This window comes from Dermacentor albipictus, chromosome 8 (genome assembly GCF_038994185.2).
Source record: "Dermacentor albipictus isolate Rhodes 1998 colony chromosome 8, USDA_Dalb.pri_finalv2, whole genome shotgun sequence".
Lineage (NCBI taxonomy): Eukaryota > Metazoa > Arthropoda > Arachnida > Ixodida > Ixodidae > Dermacentor > Dermacentor albipictus.
In genome coordinates this window covers 135,118,941-135,143,958 of record NC_091828.1, presented here as the reverse complement: position 1 = coordinate 135,143,958, position 25,018 = coordinate 135,118,941, and the positions used below count along the sequence as shown (strand labels likewise).

At 46.2% G+C, this 25,018-nt stretch overlaps 1 protein-coding gene across 17 annotated transcripts in view; it reads right to left on the bottom strand.

Moving 5' to 3' along the window:
* Positions 1 to 21,655, bottom strand: part of LOC139049191 (uncharacterized) — a 54,495-nt gene extending 32,840 nt beyond the window's left edge. For 2 of the 17 annotated variants that reach the window (XM_070524546.1, XM_070524545.1), the window contains exons 1-6: positions 20,455 to 20,696; positions 17,625 to 17,674; positions 13,500 to 13,601; positions 13,314 to 13,364; positions 12,895 to 13,165; positions 12,525 to 12,770 (exon numbers count right to left, since the gene is read on the bottom strand). In XM_070524546.1, coding sequence (XP_070380647.1) covers positions 13,085 to 13,165; positions 13,314 to 13,364; positions 13,500 to 13,601; positions 17,625 to 17,674; positions 20,455 to 20,557 — 387 coding nt within the window. In that variant the 5' untranslated portion in view covers positions 20,558 to 20,696 and the 3' untranslated portion in view covers positions 12,525 to 12,770; positions 12,895 to 13,084. The other 15 variants (XR_011508169.1, XR_011508165.1, XR_011508170.1 and 12 more) reach the window with 15 other exon arrangements.
* Between the last annotated feature and the right edge of the window lie 3,363 nt (positions 21,656 to 25,018).

Here is a 25,018-nt window from a genome sequence, read left to right as displayed (position 1 = left end):
TAGTGGGGCAACCCACCACCCTGCTCCAAAGGGGACGTTCATAGCATTCACCCATTCATTCATTGTATGCGTAGGTTATGAACGACAGAATGACATCCCAATTTGTGTGGTTGGAGGCGACGTACCTGGCAAGCATGTCGCTGAGCATACGGTTGAAACGTTCTGTAAGGCCATTGGTTTGGGGCTAACATGCCATAGTAGTGCGACAAACAATGTGGCACTCTTTAAGAATAGCTTAAGCCGTGCAGAACGGTGTCCATCATGCACTCAGAAGTTGTGAGCACATTACAAAGTCCAAAAGACATGACGTTAGATTCGTGTAAGCCGCCGGGTTTGACAAAAGCTGTCTTTGGTCGATCAGAGTCTGACATGGGTACTTGCCAATACCCTGAGCGCAAATCTAAAGATGAAAAGAATTCTGCCCCTTGTAGACATTTCATTGCGTCATCTATGAGCGGGAAAGGGTAGACGTCTTTGCGAGTGATCTTGTTGAGGTGCCGGTAGTCCACACAGAACCGCACAGAACCGCACAGAACCATCTTTCTTCCTAAAAAGGATGACAGGTGATGCCAATGGACTGTTGGAAGGTCGTATCACATTGCGGCGAAGCATGTCATCGACTTGTTTGTTGAACGGCGTTCTGCAGGAGATAGACGATGCAGTTGTTGCCGTAATGGTGCATTCAAGCCAGTGTCAATGTGATGTCTAACAGTTGACATCCGGCCCAGGGAAGATTGCCCTACATCGAAGGAAGAATGAAATACTTCTAACAGGCACAAAAAGGTGAGACTGCTGGACCAGTGCAAGGTTATAAGGCGATAGTGTAAGGCGATAAGTCCCACGTAGAAACAGCACTGAGCGCACTGAAACTAGCACAGTAATGGTCATCAGGCATGTCCATACGTCGCACGTCTTCGATGGCTTCTACATTCCTCTCAGGGTACATCACAGGGTATGGAAATGGGTTGCTATCAAAAACAGTGCTGTAGCCCTGTGTGATGTCCACTGTCGCAAAACGTAGCAGTAGACCTTTCCGAGTGAGAAGACTTGGTCAGGTGGAGACAGTAGTGCAACAGCGTCCGAGATTCCGCTGCAGTACATGGGCACGACCGATGACACATTCGGAGGAACATGGGTGTCAGCTTAAACGAGCAGTTTCCTCGAAAACGAAGAATTGTCGGTGAGCAGGAAATATAACGGCGGCAAGAATTCGATTTCGGCCCATGTGCAATGGATAATGGCACTGTGGCGCCAGAAGAAATCCCAGCCGAGGATAACGTCATGAAAGCATGAGGAATGGATGATGAATTCTATGGTGCATAAAACGTCGTCAATGACAACATGAGCAGTGCAAGCTGCTAAGGTGTTAATATGCTGAGCACTGGTTGTGCAGAGGGACAGCCTAGAAAGGAGCATTGTGACTTTCGGAACTAAGCGGCAAAGCTTAGCGTCCATAACACATATGGTGGCTCCTGTGTTCACGAGTGCAGATGTGTTAACACTGTCAACAAACACTTCGATTACGTTCGAGGGTCTGTGTTGACTTTCACATTTTAATGGTGTTGCAGGCCTTGCCTCTTGGACTGTGATGATTAGTTTTCCTCATCCTGAGTTATGGGGCGAGGTCGCATTGACGACAGTGAGCAGCGGCGAGGAGACGGTGAACGGTGGGTAGTTGGCATTGGGCGCAGTGTCGGTGACATAGCCAACGGGGGGCTGTAAATATGGAGGGTTTGGCTGGCTTGTCACGGGTGGTGCAGCGCTAGGCAGCTGCACATGATTACAATAATGTGCGATGTGACCGACCTAACTGCACACAGAGCAGGTAGGACGGTTGTTGGGAGCATGCCACCGGTTCGCTGGGGCAGGTCCCATCCATGTCACAGGATGCATAGTACGGGTGCATAGCGGGCTGCAATCAAGGCCTCGCCACAACATCGCCATAATGGAGAGGGAGACTTGAGAGAGTAGTTGGGTCATCACAATGACTTCCGCGTAGCCGAGTGGTGCAGCCACCGGGACCTACGGAGGGGCCGCAACGACCTCAGCGTAGCCGAGTGGTGCGGCCAAAGGAAGATATTAGTGCTGGTCTGGCAAGACCTCAGCGATTTCTCGCTCGATCGCGCGACGAAGCGGAAGCAAAAAGGTCTAGGCAGGCTATTGTATATGCGTTGGCTGAGTGAAGGTCATCAAGGAGAGCTGGCGTGCAACTTCCTCCCAGACGAAAGCTTTTATTTCAGCAAGGAGCACTGACTGGTTGGACGTGATAGCCAAACCAGCAATGTGTTGTCGCGCAATAGCTTTGGCAGACAGTGACTATGTCAGTCAAAGACTGAGGATTCTCAGCAAATAGTATGTTGAAAGCATCATCCTCGATCCCTTTCATGACTTTTCGGATTTTTTTAGACTCCGACATCATCATGTTGATTCTCTTACACAAGTCCAGAACATATATATATATATATATATATATATATATATATATATATATATATATATATATATAAAGAAAGGGAGAGTGAAGTTTGCGAGGTATGCAGATTGGAAAGTGACCATACAGTACATGCCGCCTGGGATCGCTCTAATGACGCTACCCTGTCGGCACTGATGCCACGCCAACGACGGAAGCTCTGTTACCGTAAACCTGTATATAATTTCCCTGTTCACTCCTCCAATACAAGTTTGTTTTTTGTGTGCTTTACAGCAAAGCCCGACACAAAGGGCTGCTTCCAAAGGGAGTGGAGCGAGCTGGTACACAGTGCGAGTGGGAGGGCGCTTAGGTAGATTTACATTAATTTATTGTAAAATATTTCTTGAAGTTATGGAGAAGTTCATGTTCATGACTGGGCAAAGCATACTCAGAGTGGGCCCAGGTTGCACGCACTATAAAGATTGCCTACCTTGCTGATAACCTGATTGAGACAAAACTAGCTTTTATTGGGCGAACCTGTGCCCACAAAACAGGCTACACTTAAAGCGCAACGATAGCGGCGAACACAGTCGGCGATCGTCGAAAATCTGATCAGCGGGTCAAGCGCGTCGGCTTTTATACAGCAATCATCGAATGTTCCAGATTAAACGTTGGGACCCGCATGCCTTCTAAAATGTTCTACACCATTCGTGTCAAGCGATGAAATCAGATAACACAACGTTCGGCGACAACAGACAGCGGATAGAAGCATCGATAACTTTCCAGAAACTTCGGACACATGCAGGCGCGTCCCGCGCTGTGCGATAACATTTGTTAGGCGACAATACTTGTCGCCCGATAAAGACAAGTACACGTGTCAATACCCCCCTCTTAACCCTTTCAGTGCCACTCCCGAGATAACTCGGGCGACCACACATGCACACCCCCTGCCTCGCCCGAGTATACTCGTTTTGGCTTTTTAACTCACTCCCTGCCGCTCCCGATAATACTCGTCTAAAAGAAAAATATACAAGCATGTAGCGCCATCTATGGAGATCCCACATAAATAACATAAAACCAGTAGGATGATTTTTCAACAGGTGGCGCGCATGTTTCTACGTCCGCGTCGCTTCGTCTTCGTCTCGGCAGAGCAGCGGAGCAGCCATGGCGAGGCAGCGTTCCACGTTTGTCCGCTCTTTGACGGACGAAGAAATTCAAGAACTGCTTATGAATTCGGACTCCGACGACAGTGACAGCGAGGAAGCAGCCCATCTAAGTGCCTTGTCGAGTGATGAGAGTGATGATGAGCCCCTACCACCGAGAAATCCGCGAAAGAAGAGGAAACCTGGCGAGCGGGATTTCTGCTGGAAGAAGAAAGATTTCAAGCCCCAGGAGCATGCTTTCGATCCAGCTCACTCAGGAATCTGCAATGACATCACAGCGGCGTCCAGTGAGCCGTCCAATGCCGTCCAGCGGCATCCAACACGGCTGACAGCGCGCCACTTCCTGTCTCTAATACCACTGACTACCGCGAAGCAGAACCCAACACGAGTCTGCCGCGTCTGCGCTAACACACAGCATCGACCAAAGCAACGAAAAGAGTCTCGCTATCTGTGTTCTAGCTGCCAGGTGCCGCTTTGTGTGGTGCCTTGTTTTGAAGAATACCACACCAAAAAAGTATTCTAAACACCTGGACATCCTAATTAGCAGACAATTATTGCTAATTAGTTAAGTGCCAATTTCTTTAAGGAAAACTGGTATCTGCGAGATAATCCAGAATAAAAATGTTTACATGACGTTAAGAGCATTGTAGTGTGTTACTAGCATAGGATTTTCAAGAAACTAACATGTAAAAAAAAACCTGGCAGGGAGTGTGCGGCAGTGAGGAAAAAACCCGGCAGTGAAAGGGTTAAAAAGCATCGACCCGATGCTGCAAACAAACGAAAGTAATAAGTAAGCACTCATAGCAAAGAAAAAAAAAAACAAAATAAGGAAAGTTCGTTAGCGTCCGTAAAATGGTTTAACGCACCACGTGGACCACTTCAGGTCGTGCGCGACGTCGCTGTGAATGCGAAATGCCGTCTGGCACGACCTCATAGTCCAGAGCGCCAATACGTCGGATGACCTTGTAGGGTCCGAAATAGCGTCGGAGTAGTTTCTCACTGAGTCCTCGTCGGCGTATCGGTGTCCAAACCCAAACACGGTCGCCGGGCTGGTACTCAACAAAGCGTCGTCGGAGGTTGTAGTGTCGGCTGTCGGTCCTCTGTTGGTTCTTGATCCGTAGGCGGGCGAGCTGTCGGGCTTCTTCGGCGCGCTGGAGATAGCTAGCGACGTCAACATTCTCTTCGTCAGTGACGTGGGGCAGCATGGCGTCGAGCGTCGTCGTCGGATTCCTGCCGTAAACCAGCTTAAACGGCGTGATCTGTGTTGTTTCTTGCACCGCCGTGTTGTAAGCGAATGTTACGTACGGCAGGACGGCATCCCAGGTCTTGTGTTCGACGTCGACGTACATCGCTAGCATGTCGGCGAGGGTCTTATTCAGCCGCTCCGTAAGACCATTCGTCTGCGGGTGGTAGGCCGTGGTCCTCCTGTGCCTTGTCTGACTGTATTGCAGAATGGCTTGGGTGAGCTCCGCTGTAAAGGCCGTTCCTCTGTCGGTGATGAGGACTTCTGGGGCGCCGTGTCGAAGCAGGATGTTTTCGACAAAGAATTTTGCCACTTCGGCTGCGCTACCTTTCGGCAGTGCTTTAGTTTCAGCGAAGCGGGTAAGGTAGTCTGTCGCCACGACGATACACTTATTTCCGGTTGTTGACGTCGGAAAGGGTCCCAGCAAGTCCATCCCGATCTGCTGGAATGGTCGGCAAGGAGGCTCGATTGGCTGTAGTAATCCGGCTGGCCTTGTTGGCAGTGTCTTGCGTCGCTGACAGTCTCGGCATGTTCTGACATAACGGGCGACGTCGGCAGTCAGGCGCGGCCAATAATACTTTTCTTGTATCCTCGATAGTGTCCTGGAAAAACCGAGGTGTCCAGCGGTCGGATCGTCATGTAGGGCGTGCAATACTTCTGGACGAAGTCCTGACGGGACAACAAGAAGGTAGTTGGCGCGGACTGGTGAAAAGTTCTTCTTCACGAGGAGATTGTTTTGAAGCGTGAAGGAAGATAATCCGCGCTTAAATGCCCTGGGGACAACGTCGGTGTGCCCTTCCAAATATTCCACCAGGCCTTTTAGCTCCGGGTCTGCCCGTTGCTGTTCAGCGAAGTCTTCCGCGCTTATCATGCCAAGGAAGGCGTCGTCATCTTCGTCATCTTGCGGCGGCGGGTCAATGGGGGCGCGTGATAGGCAATCGGCATCGGAGTGTTTTCGTCCGGACTTGTAGGTTACAGTGATGTCGTATTCTTGTAGTCTGAGGCTCCACCGCGCCAGTCGTCCTGAAGGATCCTTTATACTCGCTAGCCAACACAACGCGTGATGGTCACTGACGACTTTGAATGGCCTGCCATAAAGATAAGGGCGAAATTTAGCTGTAGCCCAAACGATGGCGAGGCATTCCTTTTCGGTCGTAGAATAGTTGCCTTCCGCTTTTGACAGCGACCGGCTAGCGTAAGCTATCACCTGTTCGACTCCGTTTCTCCTCTGGACTAGAACGGCACCGAGGCCTAGGCTACTGGCGTCAGTATGGATTTCTGTATCGGCGTACTCGTCGAAGTGCGCAAGTACAGGCGGCGACTGCATGCGTCGTTTGAGTTCTTCAAATGCGTCGGCCTGCGGCGTTTCCCACTTGAACTCAACATCACATTTAGTTAGACGTGTCAACGGCTCGGCGATGCGTGAAAAGTCCTTGACAAAGCGCCTGTAGTAGGCACACATGCCAAGGAATCTACGCACTGCCTTCTTGTCGGTGGGCTGCGGGAACTTTGCGATGGCGGCTGTTTTCTGGGGGTCGGGGCGTACTCCGGATTTACTGATGACGTGGCCTAGGAACAGAAGCTCGTCGTAAGCGAAGCGGCATTTTTCTGGCTTCAGAGTGAGCCCTGATGACTTGATGGCCTCTAGTACTGTCGTAAGCCGCCTAAGGTGATCGTCGAAATTTTCGGCGAAGACGACGACGTCATCCAAGTAAACAAGGCAGGTCTGCCACTTCAATCCTGCTAACACCGTGTCCATGACGCGCTGGAAAGTTGCAGGTGCCAAGCAGAGTCCGAATGGCATGACCTTGAACTCGTAGAGGCCGTCTGGCGTGATGAAGGCGGTCTTTTCGCGATCTCTCTTGTCGACTTCTATTTGCCAGTAGCCAGACTTGAGATCCATCGACGAGAAGTACTTAGCGTTGCAGAGCCGATCCAATGCGTCGTCTATCCGTGGAAGGGGGTATACGTCCTTCTTCGTGATCTTGTTCAGACGACGATAATCGATGCAGAAACGTAGGGTTCCGTCCTTTTTCTTCACCAGGACAACAGGGGATGCCCACGGGCTTTTCGACGGCTGGATGATGTCGTCGTGCAGCATTTCGTCGACTTGTTCTCTTACAGCTTCGCGTTCTCGCAGCGAAACTCGGTAAGGGCTTTGGCGGAGTGGTCGAGCGTACTCCTCGGTGATTATGCGATGCTTGGCGACTGGTGTTTGTCGAATCCTCGATGTCGTCGAAAAGCAGCCTTTGTATCGTCGGAGCAGACTTCTGAGCTGCTGTTGCTTAATCACTGGGAGACTTGGATTAATGTCGTAGTCTGGTTCGGGAACCATGGTCGTCGGGGTAGATGCGGCGGAATCCGAGAGGACAAACGCATTACCGGTTAACTCGCATTACCGGTTACATTAACTCGTATGTCTCAAGCCAGCTTTCTGCGTCCTCGAACGTTGAACCGCGGAACGTCGGAGGCTCCCTGGGCTGCTGCAGCACGACGGGGGATGCTGGGGCTGCCATTGGGGTGGACTTGGTGGCGATCTTCCTGCACGTCTCAGGTAGGAGTCCGTGCTCTGGGGGCAGTCCTTGCAGCCGGCGGCTAGCTCGCTGGTCTTGGGCGACTTTGGTTTTGTCCTCGGGCTTCGGGCTTGGATCGCGGCTTTGCGGGGGCGTTCGGTACATGAACGCACAAGCACCTCCACCAGATGTCACGTGGTAGTGACGTTAAAGAACACAGTAGCAGTACTGTGAAAGACAAAACTAGCTTTTATTGGGCGAACCTGTGCCCACAAAACAGGCTACACTTAAAGCGCAACGATAGCGGCGAACACAGTCGGCGATCGTCGAAAATCTGATCAGCGGGTCAAGCGCGTCGGCTTTTATACAGCAATCATCGAATGTTCCAGATTAAACGTTGGGACCCGCATGCCTTCTAAAATGTTCTACACCATTCGTGTCAAGCGATGAAATCAGATAACACAACGTTCGGCGACAACAGACAGCGGATAGAAGCATCGATAACTTTCCAGAAACTTAGGACACGTGCAGGCGCGTCCCGCGCTGTGCGATAACATTTGTTAGGCGACAATACTTGTCGCCCGATAAAGACAAGTACACGTGTCAGTATCATTGCAATAAAAAAAGGCTGAAAAATACATGAGTGAAAGTTATCTTTGTCATTGACAGATCTGGTTTTCAAATGCACATTATGAACCATTACACTGTAGTATTGTCAATATTTTCTGAACGTGTCGCTGGAGTGAGACAAAAAAGTTACCAAAATTTTCACTAGAACTGTGAAGTGGATTTTAAGAATGTATGTGCTTGGAAGACTCTGATATAAGCTAACGTGAAGTAAATCATTTGCCAAGACGTTTCAAGTTGGCCTAATGTCCGTGCAGCTTAAGAAAAACTGTGAATTTACCAGCAGGATATTGAGGGCTTTAACTTTACTAATGTACTTAGCTGGGCGAATATCTGTAATTTCGGATCTGAATGGTTGGTGTGTGATATCTTATTCATATATGAAAATGAACTATTCAGCACTTTCAAATATTGAAACTAACCAAACAATTTGCAACAATTGACTTAAAATTGGTTTGCTGTTCTCCATCTCCTGAACAAATTATCGCAAATTATAATTATCAGAAACAAAACAGCAACAAAGCTTTTGAAACAATGCAGAAACAAAACTGGTAATGCAAGCTTTGTTTTTGGTTTCACTGTGGGCATGTGGTACTGGTTAATACTTCTTGGATTAGATCTTGTACACATACATAAATGCCCAAGAATACATGGACGGGAGAAATGCCTTCGATGTAGCACAATTAATAGTGCAACATGCACGTATTGCAGAGGTTATGGGTTCGGCTCCCACCATTAGCAAGTTGTCTTTTTTTACTCCATTTCCCTTTCTTTAGCTTCTGAGTTTACACTTCAGTCAAAAACTACAAATAATTTCCTCTATGCTTTTCTTTTCTACATTATCGGGTGGTTTCATATGGTAGTGACTAACAAAATGTGTGAGCATTCTTACAAAAACGGTGCCCTTACAAAATCGCACCCCTAGGTTCCCCTTCTTTTTGTCCATTACACGACAACCGGTTATTTCTGCCTCTGGCTTGCCAATTAGTCTTTCTTGCAGTATAGTCATGTAGCAGCTTTATATTTAACATTACAATCAGTGATGTTTTGCTCATAACAGGGCCTTTTCTGTGTCTCGGGCAAACAAATACTGTATTAGCTTTTTCTTTTCCATAACTTCTGGTATTTCTTCAACAACTATTTGTTCAACGTTTTTGGAAAGCTGTTCATACAGTAGCCTGTCTATCTTTGAAAGCTTGTTTGCCACTAGACTCTGAAGGTGTCAAGCGGCTATTCGTGCAGTTCTTTTTGTGATGGTTGTAGTGCTATTATGTTTAGGATGATCCTAATTGTCCATGATAGTTGACTGTCTATTCAGTAGAAACATGCTCCTAAATATACCAACATAAATATTCCTGCAGCAAATATGTGCGTCTGTGTTTGTCTATTGGATACTTGATTTGATATTCAATACTTACTATTCGTATTCCATTCGTATTCGAAAAAGTCGATATTCACCTGCCTCTAATATTGACATTGTGGTATAAAATTTTGTGAACAGGGAAGAAGTACCTCAGACAGGCTGGCCAACGTTTCGATAGGTGGACCTATCTTCGTCAAAGGCGGCCTCGTCATCCTCGGCGTGTTAGTTTTAAAGGGTTAGTGCAGTGACGTCACGTGCGGGTGTTGTCGCTGGCGGCTGGTTTTAAAGAGAGAGATTACAAGAGGGAACAGGCGCTGTCGTCCGACGTCTGTGAGCCTCATTCTCAAGGCGAGGGGACAAGAGCGGGAGAGTGGGCACGCGGGGAGGAAAGAAAAGAAATAGAAGCAGAAAAAAAGGGAAAAAAGGGAAAAAAAGGAGGGGGAGCCAGGGCCGTACCAAGACACAACAAAGGGGGGGGGGTGAAAGAAAAAAAAAGAGAAAAATGAAATCTTTAAGAAATACGGGGGCTTGGGAGCGTGTTGGGGATGCGAAAGGTTAGGAGGTATTCAGGGGAAGTCGTTGGCGGCATGTTTTTGAGGCATTAGAACGGCCGGTCAAGCAATAGGTCGAGTAATTTTGAAATAGTTAAGGTGGCGACGAGGAGTCTGCGGTGCAATGTGTGGGGTGACTGAAAGTGACATAATATTGACATAACGGCTTATGACAGCTTAAGTTTTTCATTACCTTAAGATTAGAAGGTTTATAAATATAACATGACTCAAACGAACACATGCAATAGACTCAAAAGAACACATGCAATACAGTTTTCCTAGCATAAAAATTTACTCTACTTTGTCTAAATATTATCCGTAATTTTTTTTTGTTTCTTGACATTTGTTGCAGCAGAACTACATTCCGTGGAACCCCTTTGGCTGCATGTTGTTAACACGGTATAGGCAATTACACGAGATCTGTACAGGTCAGACACACCATTTCAGCCCTTGATTTACCTGAAAGTAGCCATGGAGCACTGATTGGTCCAAAAGTCGTAAGAAATAAGCAATTTGTTCAGATGAGCATTAACGAGATCAGCCATTCTCATATTGATGTCTTTCTTATGCAGTAGGTATGTCTTCAACCACCTGCCTGTGTTTTAAATATGAACATAACATTTATTCCATTTGGTTTTGGTAAGTTACCTCTCTGCCACGCTTGCACACGTCCATCAATCGAATGGATTTGCTAACAGTGCTGAACATTCAGCGTTTAAATGCATTCAATTAGGCTTTGTAAATTACAAAGAAACATCAATTTTGTGAGCACAAGCGCAACCAGAATGTGACGGCTAGCAATGTGAAGGCAACCGTTAGTTCATCATGGTCAGTTCTGGCCTTGTACATGTAGCTTATGAATATTAAACTGCGTTCTAGAAGGCCATTTTCGAAGCTCCCTATCTAGCTTTTAATTCATTGAAATATCGTCAATTGTTCATTAAAGTCACTAAAAAGAGATTACAAACCCTTTCCCTACTGGAAAATGGGGGGTAAGCGAAGCTTGTCCTGCGTGCACCTGACTTTCGTCACGGTTAAGTAAGCCGCAGGTAACGGTGTCAGATTGTTTCAGCCTCCCACTTCCTCAGCTCAGGATCTTTTTCTCATTGCTGTAGGATTGCCTGTGCTCAGGTGGCTCTAAAAAGCGTGTTTACAGTCCGACGTTATCGGCACGTGGGTGAGCGCCATTAGACACTGAGCACATTGGAGCGCATTGGCCGCATCTGGTTATGTTGACAGTATCAGTGGATTGAACCATTGGTTGAACTATAGATGCTGTTGTTCTTGCTAACGTGACATAACGTGTGCATGCGTTTGCGCTACGACGGACTATATTTAGGCCTTAACAGCTGGATCGGCGCACCGACAGAGAGCCCTTTCATGTGCGAGTTCTTGCCGCTGCTTGACGAACGCTGCCAGTTCCTCGCAGGAACGCATAACACATGGCCGCCCCATCTGTTTTCTGAGAATTAACTGAACAGAAATGAAGCTGGCACAGTACACGCGAAACCCTTTCCTGCTTTTTCTCTCCTTGGTGGAAGCGAAAGGGCTGTGATTGCTTGCGGAATCCTTGCTAATGACTCATGCTCCGGCGCCAGCGCAACTGTCAACTCATCAAACCGCCCTTTCCCACAGCTGCTCTGCTCTAGGAGCAACGGGATTTTTCTGCAGGACTACTACAACACCACTTGTGAGCCAATACAAGCTTCACTTGCAGTCGCTGATTGTTAAATAGAAAATTCTGAAGTAAACAGGCAAAAAAATGTTAAATCTAGCGACAAAATTGCTGAAATGACAAGTGATTAAATTTCAGTAAATTAAAAAAAGCAAATCTGATTTTGAGCTTTCAAAGGTCGTTAGGTTAGACAGCCCCAACAAACACAGAATAATGCAAGAAATGGTAGGTTAAACATGTTTTGGCCTGCCCAGCAACAGCTTTCTTGGCAATGCAGGCATGCATGGCACGTCCCACAGGTGGCTTGCAATGCAAGTTACCGTGACCCTAAACTGCTTAGTGCGGCCGGCGGAGTGTCATCTGTTACAGCCTGTGACAGTGAGGCCAGAAATCCAATCCTAGCTGCCTAAACAAGGGATACGTAATAAAGAAGCCATACCTATGCGGGCATAATTCTGAGAAATCTTGGCACCAACTCTTCTTTTGTTGGATTTGGCAGTGTGCAGCTGACAGTGCCCACTTTCACAAGTGTGTATGCGTATGTGTAGATGGGAAAGGCACGAATGGCCTACTTTTCCCTTTCACTCCTGAATGTAGGGGGAGGGGCATGTCTCTCCTCCACCTCCGGCAGATAAGCCTATGACAAGCATGGTGTCATACACGCAAAGGCAAATATAAACACTTGAGGACCAAGAGCACTCGCTGTCACAACGCTGGCTTAACGAAGAGCACCGGCAGCAAGAAGAGAATGCTTCCTCCTGCCTCCTGTTTCACTGCAAGAAAACCTTTCATGGCCAAATAAATGAAAGCAGTCTTGAAAGTACTGGGAACCTCAATTGCGCTATTTAGGTTCCCAGTATGACAGACCAACAAGCCTGAATCAATGGCTACATCAAGTCTTGAAAGACTACTGCAAACGTGTAGAGGTGGGCAAATTTACTAGTTGTAACCAAGTAGAGCCTGTGTGCTATATACGTACCGGTGATGAGTGCCCTGTTGACCAATGTGGTTGATACTTCGCATGCAGCTGGTGGAGAGGCCAGACCCCCCCTTATATGGGGTTCAAGCAGCTTTCTGTACACTCGAGTGATCTTGGTCGGGACTCCAGGCGGCGTATTTCTGGCTTTCCAAAGGGTGGAGTGGGGGAGGGCTAAAGGCCTATGTTGCCCCTCTGCACCCCTGGTAGACAAGCCTATGTACCACTAACACTGCAAGTCTTGAAAAGCTGCAGTAGACAAATTTCAAAGGCAATGTATTTTTTCTCAGACTGCAGTTTGAGTGGCGATTACTTGAAAAAAGAAAAAAATTTAGTGAATGTAATGCTGTTACCAAATCAGCAACACACTTACAGTTCCATGCTGCTGTCCAACACTGGCTGGTAGCTGTGGTCATTATGTCCCCAATGGGCTTCTACAGAGTTGCCCAAAGTCTCATACACATCAGTTTTCTGTCATCGTTTTGGTGTGGAAGTTTGATTGGGCAGAAGAATGAAGCTAGACAATTCTGCATTATCTCTTTTTCCATGGCATTTAGCACCACTCACTTTGACACATGCAAATCTCTGTTTGGGTGCCAAAATCCTTCTTTTTTCAGGTGATACAAAAAAATTGGCCTGGGTGCCTGAAATGAAGAAAACATATTCGTAATATTTTCCAAGACCACGCTAGATGAGGATGTTTGGAATAGAAAAGCAAAGAAAAAGGAATTACAATAGTCGGTAAAGACAACCAATGTTAAGTAGACATATTCCACACTGCAATTCACTCACAGGGACATATCTTGGAGAAAATGCATAAGTGTGTTCCTCATATGGATCTCTCTGAAAGCAAACAAATATGCAAGAGTTTATATGGTACTTAGTGAAGCATGCTGAACTAACTTCACTATTCGAGGGATCAGACATACAGAGGCTCACTTCAGAAATGTGTTATTTCTGAATTGTTTCACAACTCACCAGCACAGAAGCATTAGCAGCAGTACACATTGTGCTATCTTCTGTGTTTTCCACCACTTGACTAGGTGCAATGTGCTGCTCTGATGCACCATTATATGGTGCCTGCATGGTATAGTAACATGCCTATTACACCCAATGCGCTTAACAACACGTACAGTTACATTTGGTGAACATTTACAGGTGGCTAAACCATTACACACTAAAGCAGTAACTCATGTGATTGTCCTTCACAGGACTTATGACGATTTTCAATATTTACAAGTAACATAATTATGAGTATGGCACTACTGAACTGATAAATAAGATAGAGCTGCAACATAATGCTTATTTTTGTAATACCTCCTGCACTTACTAGCTCAGAAGCTTCAGCAGCACAGCTAGTTACACTGACCTCTGCATGTGCCCCCACTACAGCTGTGGCAGGCATGTACATAAGATTTTTTTTGTCGGGGGCAACCCAAGGTAACTTTTCTATGCAAATCATTGAGGAGGGGTACCTTTACTAGTACAAATGTGAATAATGTCTACCATTTGCCATAAAGACACGTAAACCCGCAAAAGGGAAATGAAATAAGGTGCATCTCACAGGTACACCTGTGAGATACACTTCTCCTTGGCAAACAAGGAACCACATCAAATGGACTCGAGCATGAAAGAAGCGCAGGAAGAACACTGCCAAGAACAAGTAAAGTGAAAGTGTAATACAATGACTTCTAGTGGTGTATTTTGAATTAGCTCTGGAAGAATTATGGAGAAATATATATTTGAGGAACGGTCACAGTTCTTTTGGATACCTTGTTTGCTGCTCTACCAAGTGCCAAAACCGATAGTTATTTGGGAAGTTGTGTAACGATGCGTGGCCGCCAGTCCCGTACAACTGTGTAGAGTGCAGGACGCTGTGTTTCTAGACGTACCGCACCCACTGCGGAAGGTTAGAAAAAAATATGCAGATCCCACGCACTGTGGGAATTGATGTAAGCGAAGCTTTCCGTGCTGGATGCTTTGACGATAATTAGCGGTGATGTCGACAGCTAAAGCTTAATTCAGCGTTTAGTCTAACATGAGAGTGGTGAGTTGATGTTAAATATTACCTTGTGTGCACCACTGCTGTTTGCCTGCGCAGTAGACAGCGCACACAGAGACATGTTTTCTTGAGGTATAGCTGTGCGCCAAATTTCATAACCTCTGAGTGGGTTGAGCATAGTCACTGCCTCACATGGCACATCACATTGTGGCAGAACTATTAAACTTGGATTATGGAGCTATACGTGCCAAAACCACAATCAGATTATGAGGCATGCCATAATGGCGGACTCCGGATTAATTTTGACACTTTCGTGTTCTTTAACGTGTCCCAAAATCTAAGTGCATGTGCGTTATCTATTTCGCCTGCGTCGAAATGCGGCTGCCGTGGTTGGGATCAAATCCACGGCTTCTAGCTATGCCATAGCCGCAAAGCTACTGCGGCGGGCACAGAAGTCTTGATTTGATGGTCGACCGCTTCCATAGTGGTGCCTGGACCCTCCGGTGCACTTTAAGTAATGCAGCTCTGCTTCTGCATGCCCTGTGTAGTTTGTCCCCCTGACATAGTCGCATGGTGTTTATTTTTCAGAAATAGCAGCAACATACTGTACCGTACCTTGAACTTAAGCTTATCCAGTTTCCCCACAACCGCCATCATATAGTAGTAGGGTTTCCTTGCCTTCTCACATCACTTCCCCCCCCCCCTCCCTCCCTCCCTTGTATGGAAACTGCCTCTTCTCCTCCCTCCTTCCTACAGTTCTATCTACGTCCCCTCTGGACTCACAGGAGGGAAGCACTGCAGTTTCTGCAATGCTTCTGATGGGAGTCACGGATAACTACAGTGGCGATGGCCAGGGAGCCCCAGAGGGCATTGTGCACATTTGATGCGGGGGTGAAAACGAGTTTCTAGCCTTGCCTTTCCTCTCCAACTCGCCCCCGTCATGTATACACATGCTCTTAACCCCCCGACATGGTGTGCTTGACAGTAGCAGCAGCAGCAGTAGTGGCTACGTCAGGCAGCTAGACTGATAACTGTAGAAGCGTCATTCAAAACACATGGAATTATTTTCCACTTCCAGCAGCGCTTTCTGTACTTCCTTTTTAAATAAAAAGATGTTGATCCATAAATATTTTTATAAACAACGGTTAAATTTATAAATTTTCACTTTTCCTTCCTCTTTGGCTGTTGCCTTGGCTCTCTCCCTTAGTAGATTGCTTAATTTCTCAACCCTTTGGGACTCTGTTTCCAGCAGCCAATTTCGCATGAAAAGTGCTGCACAATTAAGGAAAATCCACACGAGGTAACAGGTGACAGTCATATTGCTTATGGGTTTAACAGTTATTGCAGGATTTGACAATGGTCGCTCTTTACCGTTATTTTATTTTCCACCTTATTTAACTCGTACTGCGGGCATAATCATTCCAAGGATCTGCCAGTGGCGCGGCGAGCCATCACTTAAGGAAATAAAGAAGCAAAAGGAAAAGTTGAACGCAACGGGCATTTCCTCCGGCTGCAACTCGTTCCAGTAACACACAGACCAGCTGACTACGAACTGAATCCCTTTCCTGGTCCCTGGATCAGTCTAAACAAAGATGGTTAAACTAATGAAGCAACAGAGATGCGCGTGATCATTGAAAAATGGTGACAAGTGACTGCATCTTGAGTTAATTGTGTGGGCACCGAATGGATGAGAAAACTGGCCTTCACGCTCAGGGAGATGCTGATAACTACCGCCATCCAAAAGGAGCTTTCTGAAAAAGGCAGCAAAACCTTGAACGCTGAATAGCTGTCAAGTCAAGTAGTGTCAAGCTGTCAAGATTGGTTTGGTGGCACTTTAGGAGTGAGTGTGAGGAGTGGTAGCTTGGGCGAGGGGGTATTCCGCTTAATTTCTGGAGTGGGGGGTCTGGGCCCCCTTGGGCCCCTTCCTGCGTACGTGCCCGAGCTGTGGCAGTGCTCTTCATGAACCCATCATGGTGAAACTGCGCTGTCCAATCATACATATTGTCACTGACGAAAACACTGCTAATAGTAGTTGACACAAGCCAGTGACTAAATCACTGGGAATCCCATGCTAAATAAGCACACATTCGGCCCTTTTCTGTACTTGAAAATGCATTCGTTGAGTGAATACGGCATAGTATTAGGAAGCTATGGGATCGATGGCTTGTGTGCCAAGGCTACACATGAATTAGGTTAAATTTTTAGTAAATGTCTCCAATCTAGTTTGAGGACCAAATTTAACCACCTAGTGTTTTCACATTCACTTAATTCTTAGCATGTCAGACATGTTAAATTTTATCGCTACCAAAATACAGGCGAACCATGGCTGTGAGCTCTTTAATATTGTCATTTGACTCCATAATCGACACAGAGCTTAGCAGTTTGCTGCCGTGCCTTACAGTCGACATTCAGCATTACTACAGCAGTTCTGAGAAATTGTGATGCATCTACGGTACATTAGCACAACAAAGCGACCGTTTGTATGATGTAGGGCATGTTGTTGGGCTAGTCGGTTCATAGATCCAGCAAAATTTTAAACTGCACGAATAAGACGGGACATGAACGAAAACAGAAACGCACACACAAAGCGCAAACTTACAACTGACTTTATTTCGTTAAGGCAGAAAATTCATAAGGTTCTACAAGACAGGTAAACAAAGAATAAACAAATGTGATGAAATTGTGCACAAGGCAGTGATGAAAAATAGCAATGCCACGTGTGCTCTAAGAGCATGGGAGTCTTAATATGCCCATCTAAGAATACAATTTCCTTCATTGATAGTGATATAGAAGGTGAGCTAATGCAGTTGCGACCCCTTTTAGCGATATGGAATGCCTTGACAACTTCTTTCTGTTTCCGATTTTGCCTTTGAAATGAATTTAGGCAAACAGCTTTGGCTGTTGCATCTCTTGCAGTGCAAGAGGAAATTACTGCCTGTGCCGGTACGCATGGATCGTTCATGTTCCTGTGCACGCTCATTGAAACAACAGCCAGTTTGACCTATGTAGGACTGGCTGCACGACAGAGGTATCTCGTAGATAACATTAGAGATGCATTTAGTGAACTTGTTCTGATGATTCTTCTTGCATGAGCTACACACCTTTTTTGCATTGGTCAGTAGTGGGCACACTTTCTTGAGTTTGCAAGGCGCTGAAAAAACGACGCGAATGCCATATCTTTCTGCAACCTTCTTAACGTTATGGGATAGACAATGCAAATATGGCATGACAAAAGGTGGTTTTTGGTAGATCAGTTGTTCTTTCCTTTTGGGAGATTTTATTTTTTGAAGCAGGCTCTCGGATGTACTGCAAATTAAGTGATGACAGTAGCCAGCAAACAGATGCTCAACGTGACATTTGAAACTGGATCATACAGCCTGTGCACAAGATTTATGCAGGGCAGGGAGGCAACTAGACATGATGATGCCCCATTTTAAAGTTTCAAATGTGTACTCTTGCAGGGTAAAAGACTTTTGTTAGACCTTGGGTTATACGACCAACAAAAGTGGGCACCAATGAACTGCAATTTAAGGTTGAGAAAATAGATGTGGCTGTCCATGGGTGAATTCATGGGTGAATTCATGGGTGAAATTCATGGGTGAAATTTAAACCTTACCCCTCAGAGGAGAAGGAGTTAAGAACATTAGACAACACTGTCAAGGTCACAATTAGAATAATTACCTAAAATCACTAAAGAGTCGTTGACATAGCGAAACACATGTAACACTGGAAGATTATAAAGTTTCGCCTCCAGGCATCTATAAAAAAAGAGCCATAAAAATATCACACAGCACAGGAGCAACCGAGGAACCAATGCATATACCAGATTTCTGTACATAAAGTCGACCGTTATGAAAGGTGGTTGTGATGCTAACGTAAAACTGTAACAGCTCCATAAACTGCTCTGTACTAACCCTAGCTGCATTCTTAAAAGCTACCTCACCATGCGACTGCGCTGCTCTTCTCCTCGCACTGGTATGTGCGGATTCCGTTTTCTCCCAGCGACAGCTTGGAAAGGTAGTGGTTTAATGCGAATTAGTGCGATTCTAACGTGTTCTGTCTGGGATTTCTGCAATGTCAGATGACTCAAGGTCGACAGGCTACCAATCTGCTGTATTCGACTGCAAAAATAACTTAAAGAAACAAGCGTTAAGTGCAGGTTCAGCGGCGACGACTTTGTGAATGTCGACGCTGCGATAGCAGTGAAGCGCCAGCTCTGCATTAACAGCATAATCAGAAAGGACTTGATGTTATCACGTGTATGTTGGGAAGGTTTTGTTCCCAGTGAGCACTCGGCAACGAACTCGGAACTGGGCACCCATGATCAATCTGGGATATGAAAGAAAGGCGCACATTCGAGTCTGTCAGCAATTGCGAATGGATGAAGCTATTTTTTCGTGCAAGCACATTAAACATACTCTGTTCAAATATGTTCGGATATTATCATGCTTGGCAACCAATGTTCTGCCGCGATCATCATACCTTGCTGGTGAAGCAGTGTACTGACACAGACACAGGACACAAGACACACACGAAAAGACGACACTCGCTGCAACTTTACTGTTCACTGTGTTCGTGTCAGTGCGCTGCTTCACCAGCAAGGTATGATGATTAATCACCAACTAGCCCAACTTTCCACATTACTGAACTTCTGGCGTAAGATGACGGAGGACATACTATAAAATCAGTACGTGCCGACATGAAGGCGTGCTCTTTACCATTCTGTAACCAAAGCCATGCCTACCGTTCTGCCAAACGGCCCTTGTTCGCATGGGCTCTCCCGTGCTTCTGAATCTCGCCGGCAAGCTGTTGATGCTGCTCATCGCGCGATGTATTACTGCAGAAAATAAAGTTGCTGTTGCAAATAGTAGTAATTTGTTTTTCATCTCTCTCGAATAGGCGAGGTGCCTTTGCACGCACAGGCACCATTCGAGACTTAAGAGTGCGCATAATCTTTCAACGCATCGCGTACGTACGTCTGGTTGATTGTGGCATACTCAGTTACTTTCATCAGCTCATTTTATCCAACAGCCCTTTCGATCGAGTTATTTTAATGTTCTTTATTTTGTAAAGATTGATATCTGGGTGCTAGATAAACAGTGTTTAGAAAATTGTACCGAGAAAATTTTAGGACCACGAAAGCTAGCAAAACGTGCTTCCTCGGAGCTTCGCAGTTCTAGATTAGATCTTCTAGATTAAAAAAACAATTATACTACGGCCTAGTGCATTCGCGCCGCCAATATTGTTTATCTGTGTAGTGTACCACGACAAAAACTAACATCCATAGTTTACTAACCTTACAGAAACGCATGATTCGAGTAATTGAGAATGCGCCCTATAGAAGCCACTCCGCTCCTCTTTTCAAGAAGAATTGTATTTTTACATTAGAAAACCTCATTAACAAAAAAGACAGCCATTGCAATATTTAAAGAGGTAAGACTCAATGAAAGCGCCTTTTTTAAAACATACCTCCCGAATGAACATAAATATAACACAAGGCAATTAATTAACAACAAGGGAAAGATCCGTACCAATTACGGCATTCAAAAGCAGGCATTCATAGTTGCAGATTTTTTTAATCATCACCCTGGCTTACTTACTATATTAAATGAATCACTGTCCCTAAACATTAAAAAAAAAAGTGAACATGTATTTGCTGTCGCTTCAGGTATGACTGTTCATTCTTTTGCACACAAATCAAATTCAGTATTTCTGTTACATATTTCATGTACTTTTCACTTTTTTGTGTATGTATCCATTTTGTGTACCATGCTTACCCTGCGTGCTTGAGTGTTTTGTGCACTGGGAATGGCTCGGAGAAGGGGACTGACACTTAGTCAGGCATTCGTGCCTTTTTATCAGCCTCTTTGACAGAGATTCTTTGTATTTTATTTCTGTCAAAATAAACATTCATTCATTCATTTCATTCACCTCGATTGGGATGTACGCTGGTGCGACACACCGCATGACGCATGGAGACACCTCCGATTGTTGTCGCCTGAGTGATAACATTATAGATCTCAAAGCTAGGCATACAATAGTAACACGTTACATGTATGCGTTACGTATCGACAATGTTCACACTTTTCCTATTTCGATCGTGGGGAGAGCTGCGGGAGCGCATCTAGGCCCGCCGCCGTTCGATATTGCAGCTATATCGAAGCCAAAGCTTAGTAACCATATAGTTACTCTATGTTAGTGACGACACGCTAACTTTTCCAATCCAGACAACTTGTTGACACCTCTCGGGAAAGCGCGAAAACTTGCCGCTCGTCGTCAACAGCACGCCAACTTCGTTCCCGCTCCAGAAACGTTGCCGTGTTGTCTTCCAGCGCGTATAGTGATGAACTATAGTCATAGAATACTGTAGTGAGCAACGCTCAGGACATACACTTTCACACATAGAGTTTCTAAATAAATACTAATATGAAACTCTACGCTCCTTCAACCATCACGAGAATGATGGGAAAGTAGGCTACGGACATGGCTACGGACGTAAAATTGGATTGGCATCCTGTTGACAGGCGAACTAGTCTACAAGTATGTTTTGGCGGTTTCGGTTTCGCTCCAAGTGCAATTGCTGTCACCTGCAGTGAGAGTGCAACTCAAAGCCCGAGTCCCTGCTCAAAGCTCTCTCTCTTTGTTCTGTTCCTCGAACTGGCGATAGGCGCTGGGCCAGCGGCTGGAACGATGTTTGTGTCACGGTGTGGTGTCGAAGCCCTGACGAGAAAGCGACGGCATCGTAAACGTTGAAAGAACACGTATTGACAGTTTGAACCTTGGTTTGTTGTGTGTTAGGTTGGCGCTGTAGCGTTACGTACTTTATGAAACTTCAGAATAGGAAAAAGAAGGTACTACTGATACAAGACATAGACAGTTGTACTTCTAGTGGCTTGAAAATCAAATTTTATTGAGGGCTTCCTTATGCATTGCTCGTTTATGTGCTCATTGAAATGCGTGTTTTAGGACTGAAAACACAAACTTACTTGTGGTAGGAAAGATTGCTGCTCCCTGGCTGTAGTCTAGTGTCGCAAAATGGTTAAGTGTAAAGCCACGCCATGACGTTTCGGAAACGGTACGTCAATATAAAATATAATGAAGCATACTCGTACGAGGCCACAAGCGATCCTAGCTAGCACTGCAGCAGAAGTGCTTAAAAGTACTTGAAGACGTTTAGCAATCGTGACAGCCGACGCACCTTTTCGAAAGAGCGAGAGAGTTCGCAAGTGCCTGTCGTATGCAAGAAAAGTCTCGCGTTTGCAGCGAGCATGCAGGCGTACGTCGTAGCAGACGACACCTGTAGCATTCCTCTCAAGGGCACAACACATTCTCACACTACAACATTTTTGTTTCCTTAAATACTTGCTGAGCATTTTTATATAAGTACATGCACGGTTGTTAGTGCTGTTGTAAAAATAAATAAACAATTATTCTCTGGCGTCAAAGTGGTAACAAAATTGCACTGCGGAGGGTCAACATCGAGGACAGAACTGCACCCCGTGCAGGGTGCTTGCATGCAGCGCCACTTTACCCCTGGCGCGCAAAACGTGCGCGAACACACGCGCGCGCACACTTTATTGTTTGCAGGTGCTGAGCATCCGCGGCAAGCGCTCGAACCTTGTCAAACGGCGTGCTCCGACATACCTGGTTGCAAGCAAACACCAATGGATATAATAATTAATCCTGACAACCCTTTCCTGACGACCTGTTCAAGGAACCTGTCCTCTTTCGGTCGCTCTTCACCACATTGTTTTTGGACGAGGTCGATCAGCATGTACGTCGTCTTCGCTGTCAGACGAACTAGAAGAAAGCTAATCGATTGCGGCAACTACTAGCGCTTCCTTTCTCAATGCCGACATCTCGACTAGCTAACTCCGTCAACTCCGTTGCAACCGCAGCTATCGGGCCAGAGCGTCTGCGGTTCTACGGTCGGCCGTGCTCGCGCGCGTCGCGCAAGGTAAATATACCTGGTAGCGAAGCTTCCATAGGAGCCCATACGTTCGAAACATGGCGGTCCATCGCCGGTTCATGGGGCTTAGCGCCATCTGTATGTGGTGGGAACACTTCCGGCGGAAAAAAAAATAACGTGACGCCATGTCCGTTAAAAGCAGAAGTGACGTCACTTTGTTTTAGAAGGCGCGAAATTTGTTTTGTTGTTCTTCCTTTGGAGCTATATATTCAAATGCCCCGCCATTCGACTTGATGGGCGTTTCGAGCTTTCAGCGTGGAAAGCGATGCAGGAAAAGGCCAGCCGTACGGTTGCCGAAATCGCATCCCTGCACAGAACATACTTTCTTTGGAGGCCGACGGAAGCTTTAGGTGTAGAGTGCTGATCCTATTGTCGGATGCCAAGCCCGTCGGCCAGCGCAGTCGCACGAAAACAACTACACATTTATCTGGCGGTCGTAACTCACTACTTTTGACTGAACAAATTAACAAGCAATGAAGCTACCCGCGTCATCAAACTTCGACAAGCAAGAAAGCAAAAATTGTGAGGGGGGCGTATTTCAACAGGTGATATACGAGTGCGCCTTTCTGCCCATTTCAAGACGTGCATTGCACTGCGAGTGATAGTGGCGTCAACGCCCCCTGTAGCGATGGGCGCTGAAAAGAAATGCATTTATTAGTAATAATAAAATCAAACATTTTTTAACTCATCACGAATATATAAAATTGACTAGGAATTTTGTTTTCGTTGAATTAATCTAACTGTGTCTCATTTGAATTTAAAAAAAAAACGCGTTTTTCTTTCCCAATGTTTGTTCCCTCCAAACATAGTCGCGCTTCAATCGCTGCTCCCATAACCCCACATGCTGATGTCGGTGACAAGCTGTACTGAACCGCTTTTCGTCCGAAGCTTCGCGACCTATTTGAATCGACCTTGCGTCGCGCCGCGCATCCCGCAGTGCTTGCTGGGATTGCACCGCGGCGCACCGCCGATTTTCTCGGTGCGAGACGGGGAACGGAAAACCGCTCCAACAGGGTGCGTTTCCGGTGATCGAGGATGGTCGGTGTGCACCGGTGCGGTTGAGCAAGGATGAAAGTGCGCACCAAGGCACCCCGGTGCAGGTGGTCGAGGACAGTTTCCTTCCTCCATAGGAGAGGCCCTGACGTCACTCTTTGTGAAGCTAAAGTGAAGCCAGAAGTTGGCGTTGTTCATGGCGTTGCTCCGCCTATCGGGCCAGCTGTCCTCTCTTGTTTACATCTCTTACGAAACCACGCCGCGCTGCGCGCAACCGTACTGCTCGGCCGCGCGCGCTCCGCAGCAATACTAAACAATCGTTAGCGTGTTAGCATGATTCCGCCAAAGAGGAAAAAATTTCCCGCGGATATTCCTTCGTCCGTTGCCGTTGCCATGGCGCGGTACATTGCGTACAGCGTTGCATGCGCGTTCATTTCACGAACTTTAGTTCCTCCTGTCCCACCTGGCCACAGCAAGATCCGGTAGAGCACAGTCCAGATCACGACCTACTGAACTCCAGACCATGTCCAGACCTTCACAGATCTCCCTCCTCCAGCACGCCTGGTCTAGTTCGCCCCTTTCGCCGCTAGGGAAAGAACGTACGAGCGGAGTGGCGCTAGTTATAACCTGTTCGCTGTCGTCTGCTTCTGCGATCTGTTCAGCGTTTGTCTTGCCATTTCGGCAGGCACAAAGCTCTTGTATTGGCGGTAAATGTATAAATTCACAAATATACAAAAGAAAACATATTTGCGAATGCTTTGCGTTTGAATAGTGAAACTACAAGAGGAGGAGCGGTGCAAGAAATGTAAAGAACGAGCATAGGTGGCAGCTGCAATGCTAGATCGACGGCATAAATTTCCCTTTCCTAGCCTCCATAAGAGACTGGAAAAATTGTCTTAAAAAGATTCATAGGATAATCTAGTCTTTTTAGTTGTTTACAGATAGCCTAGTGTCGTAGATGACATGAGAATTTACTGCTGTGTGCCGTAATGAAAGGCAGATGACCTGGTAAAAGTATATAGTAAAAGTATTCACGAGTATAAGTCCTCCGCCCGATATGTGCAATAGGTTGATCGATTCTGTTTCAAGGAAAGGTGAGCATACCTTGTGTTTATTGCCGTTGGTTGCCTAGCTCAGTAGAAAGCTTACAAAAAATAAAGCGATTCCAGTGCTATAAAACGTGCTGCACTGCAAGCCTTAAATCGTCTCACGGGACTCTTTTCAAACTGTAAAGCTAAGCTTTTCTGCGTGGTACGGCGGCAGCATAATGGTGGTGCTTAAGATACGTACGCAGTGAATCTGTGTGTGTAATTCACTTTTTGAACTCACAACGCATTCACGGACAACTTTCAAGAGTTAAAATGAGTGGTAATCGTTCTGTCGTCGAACATTACGGTGGTTTCAAGTTTCTAAAGAGCGCAGAAGCGAATCTTACAACGTGTGGAATAAAACTGTTGTGTACTTTGCGAACTCTATACACAATGTGATTTATAATAATCTGCCTGAAAAAGGCAATAGGAGCGGCTATTTAAT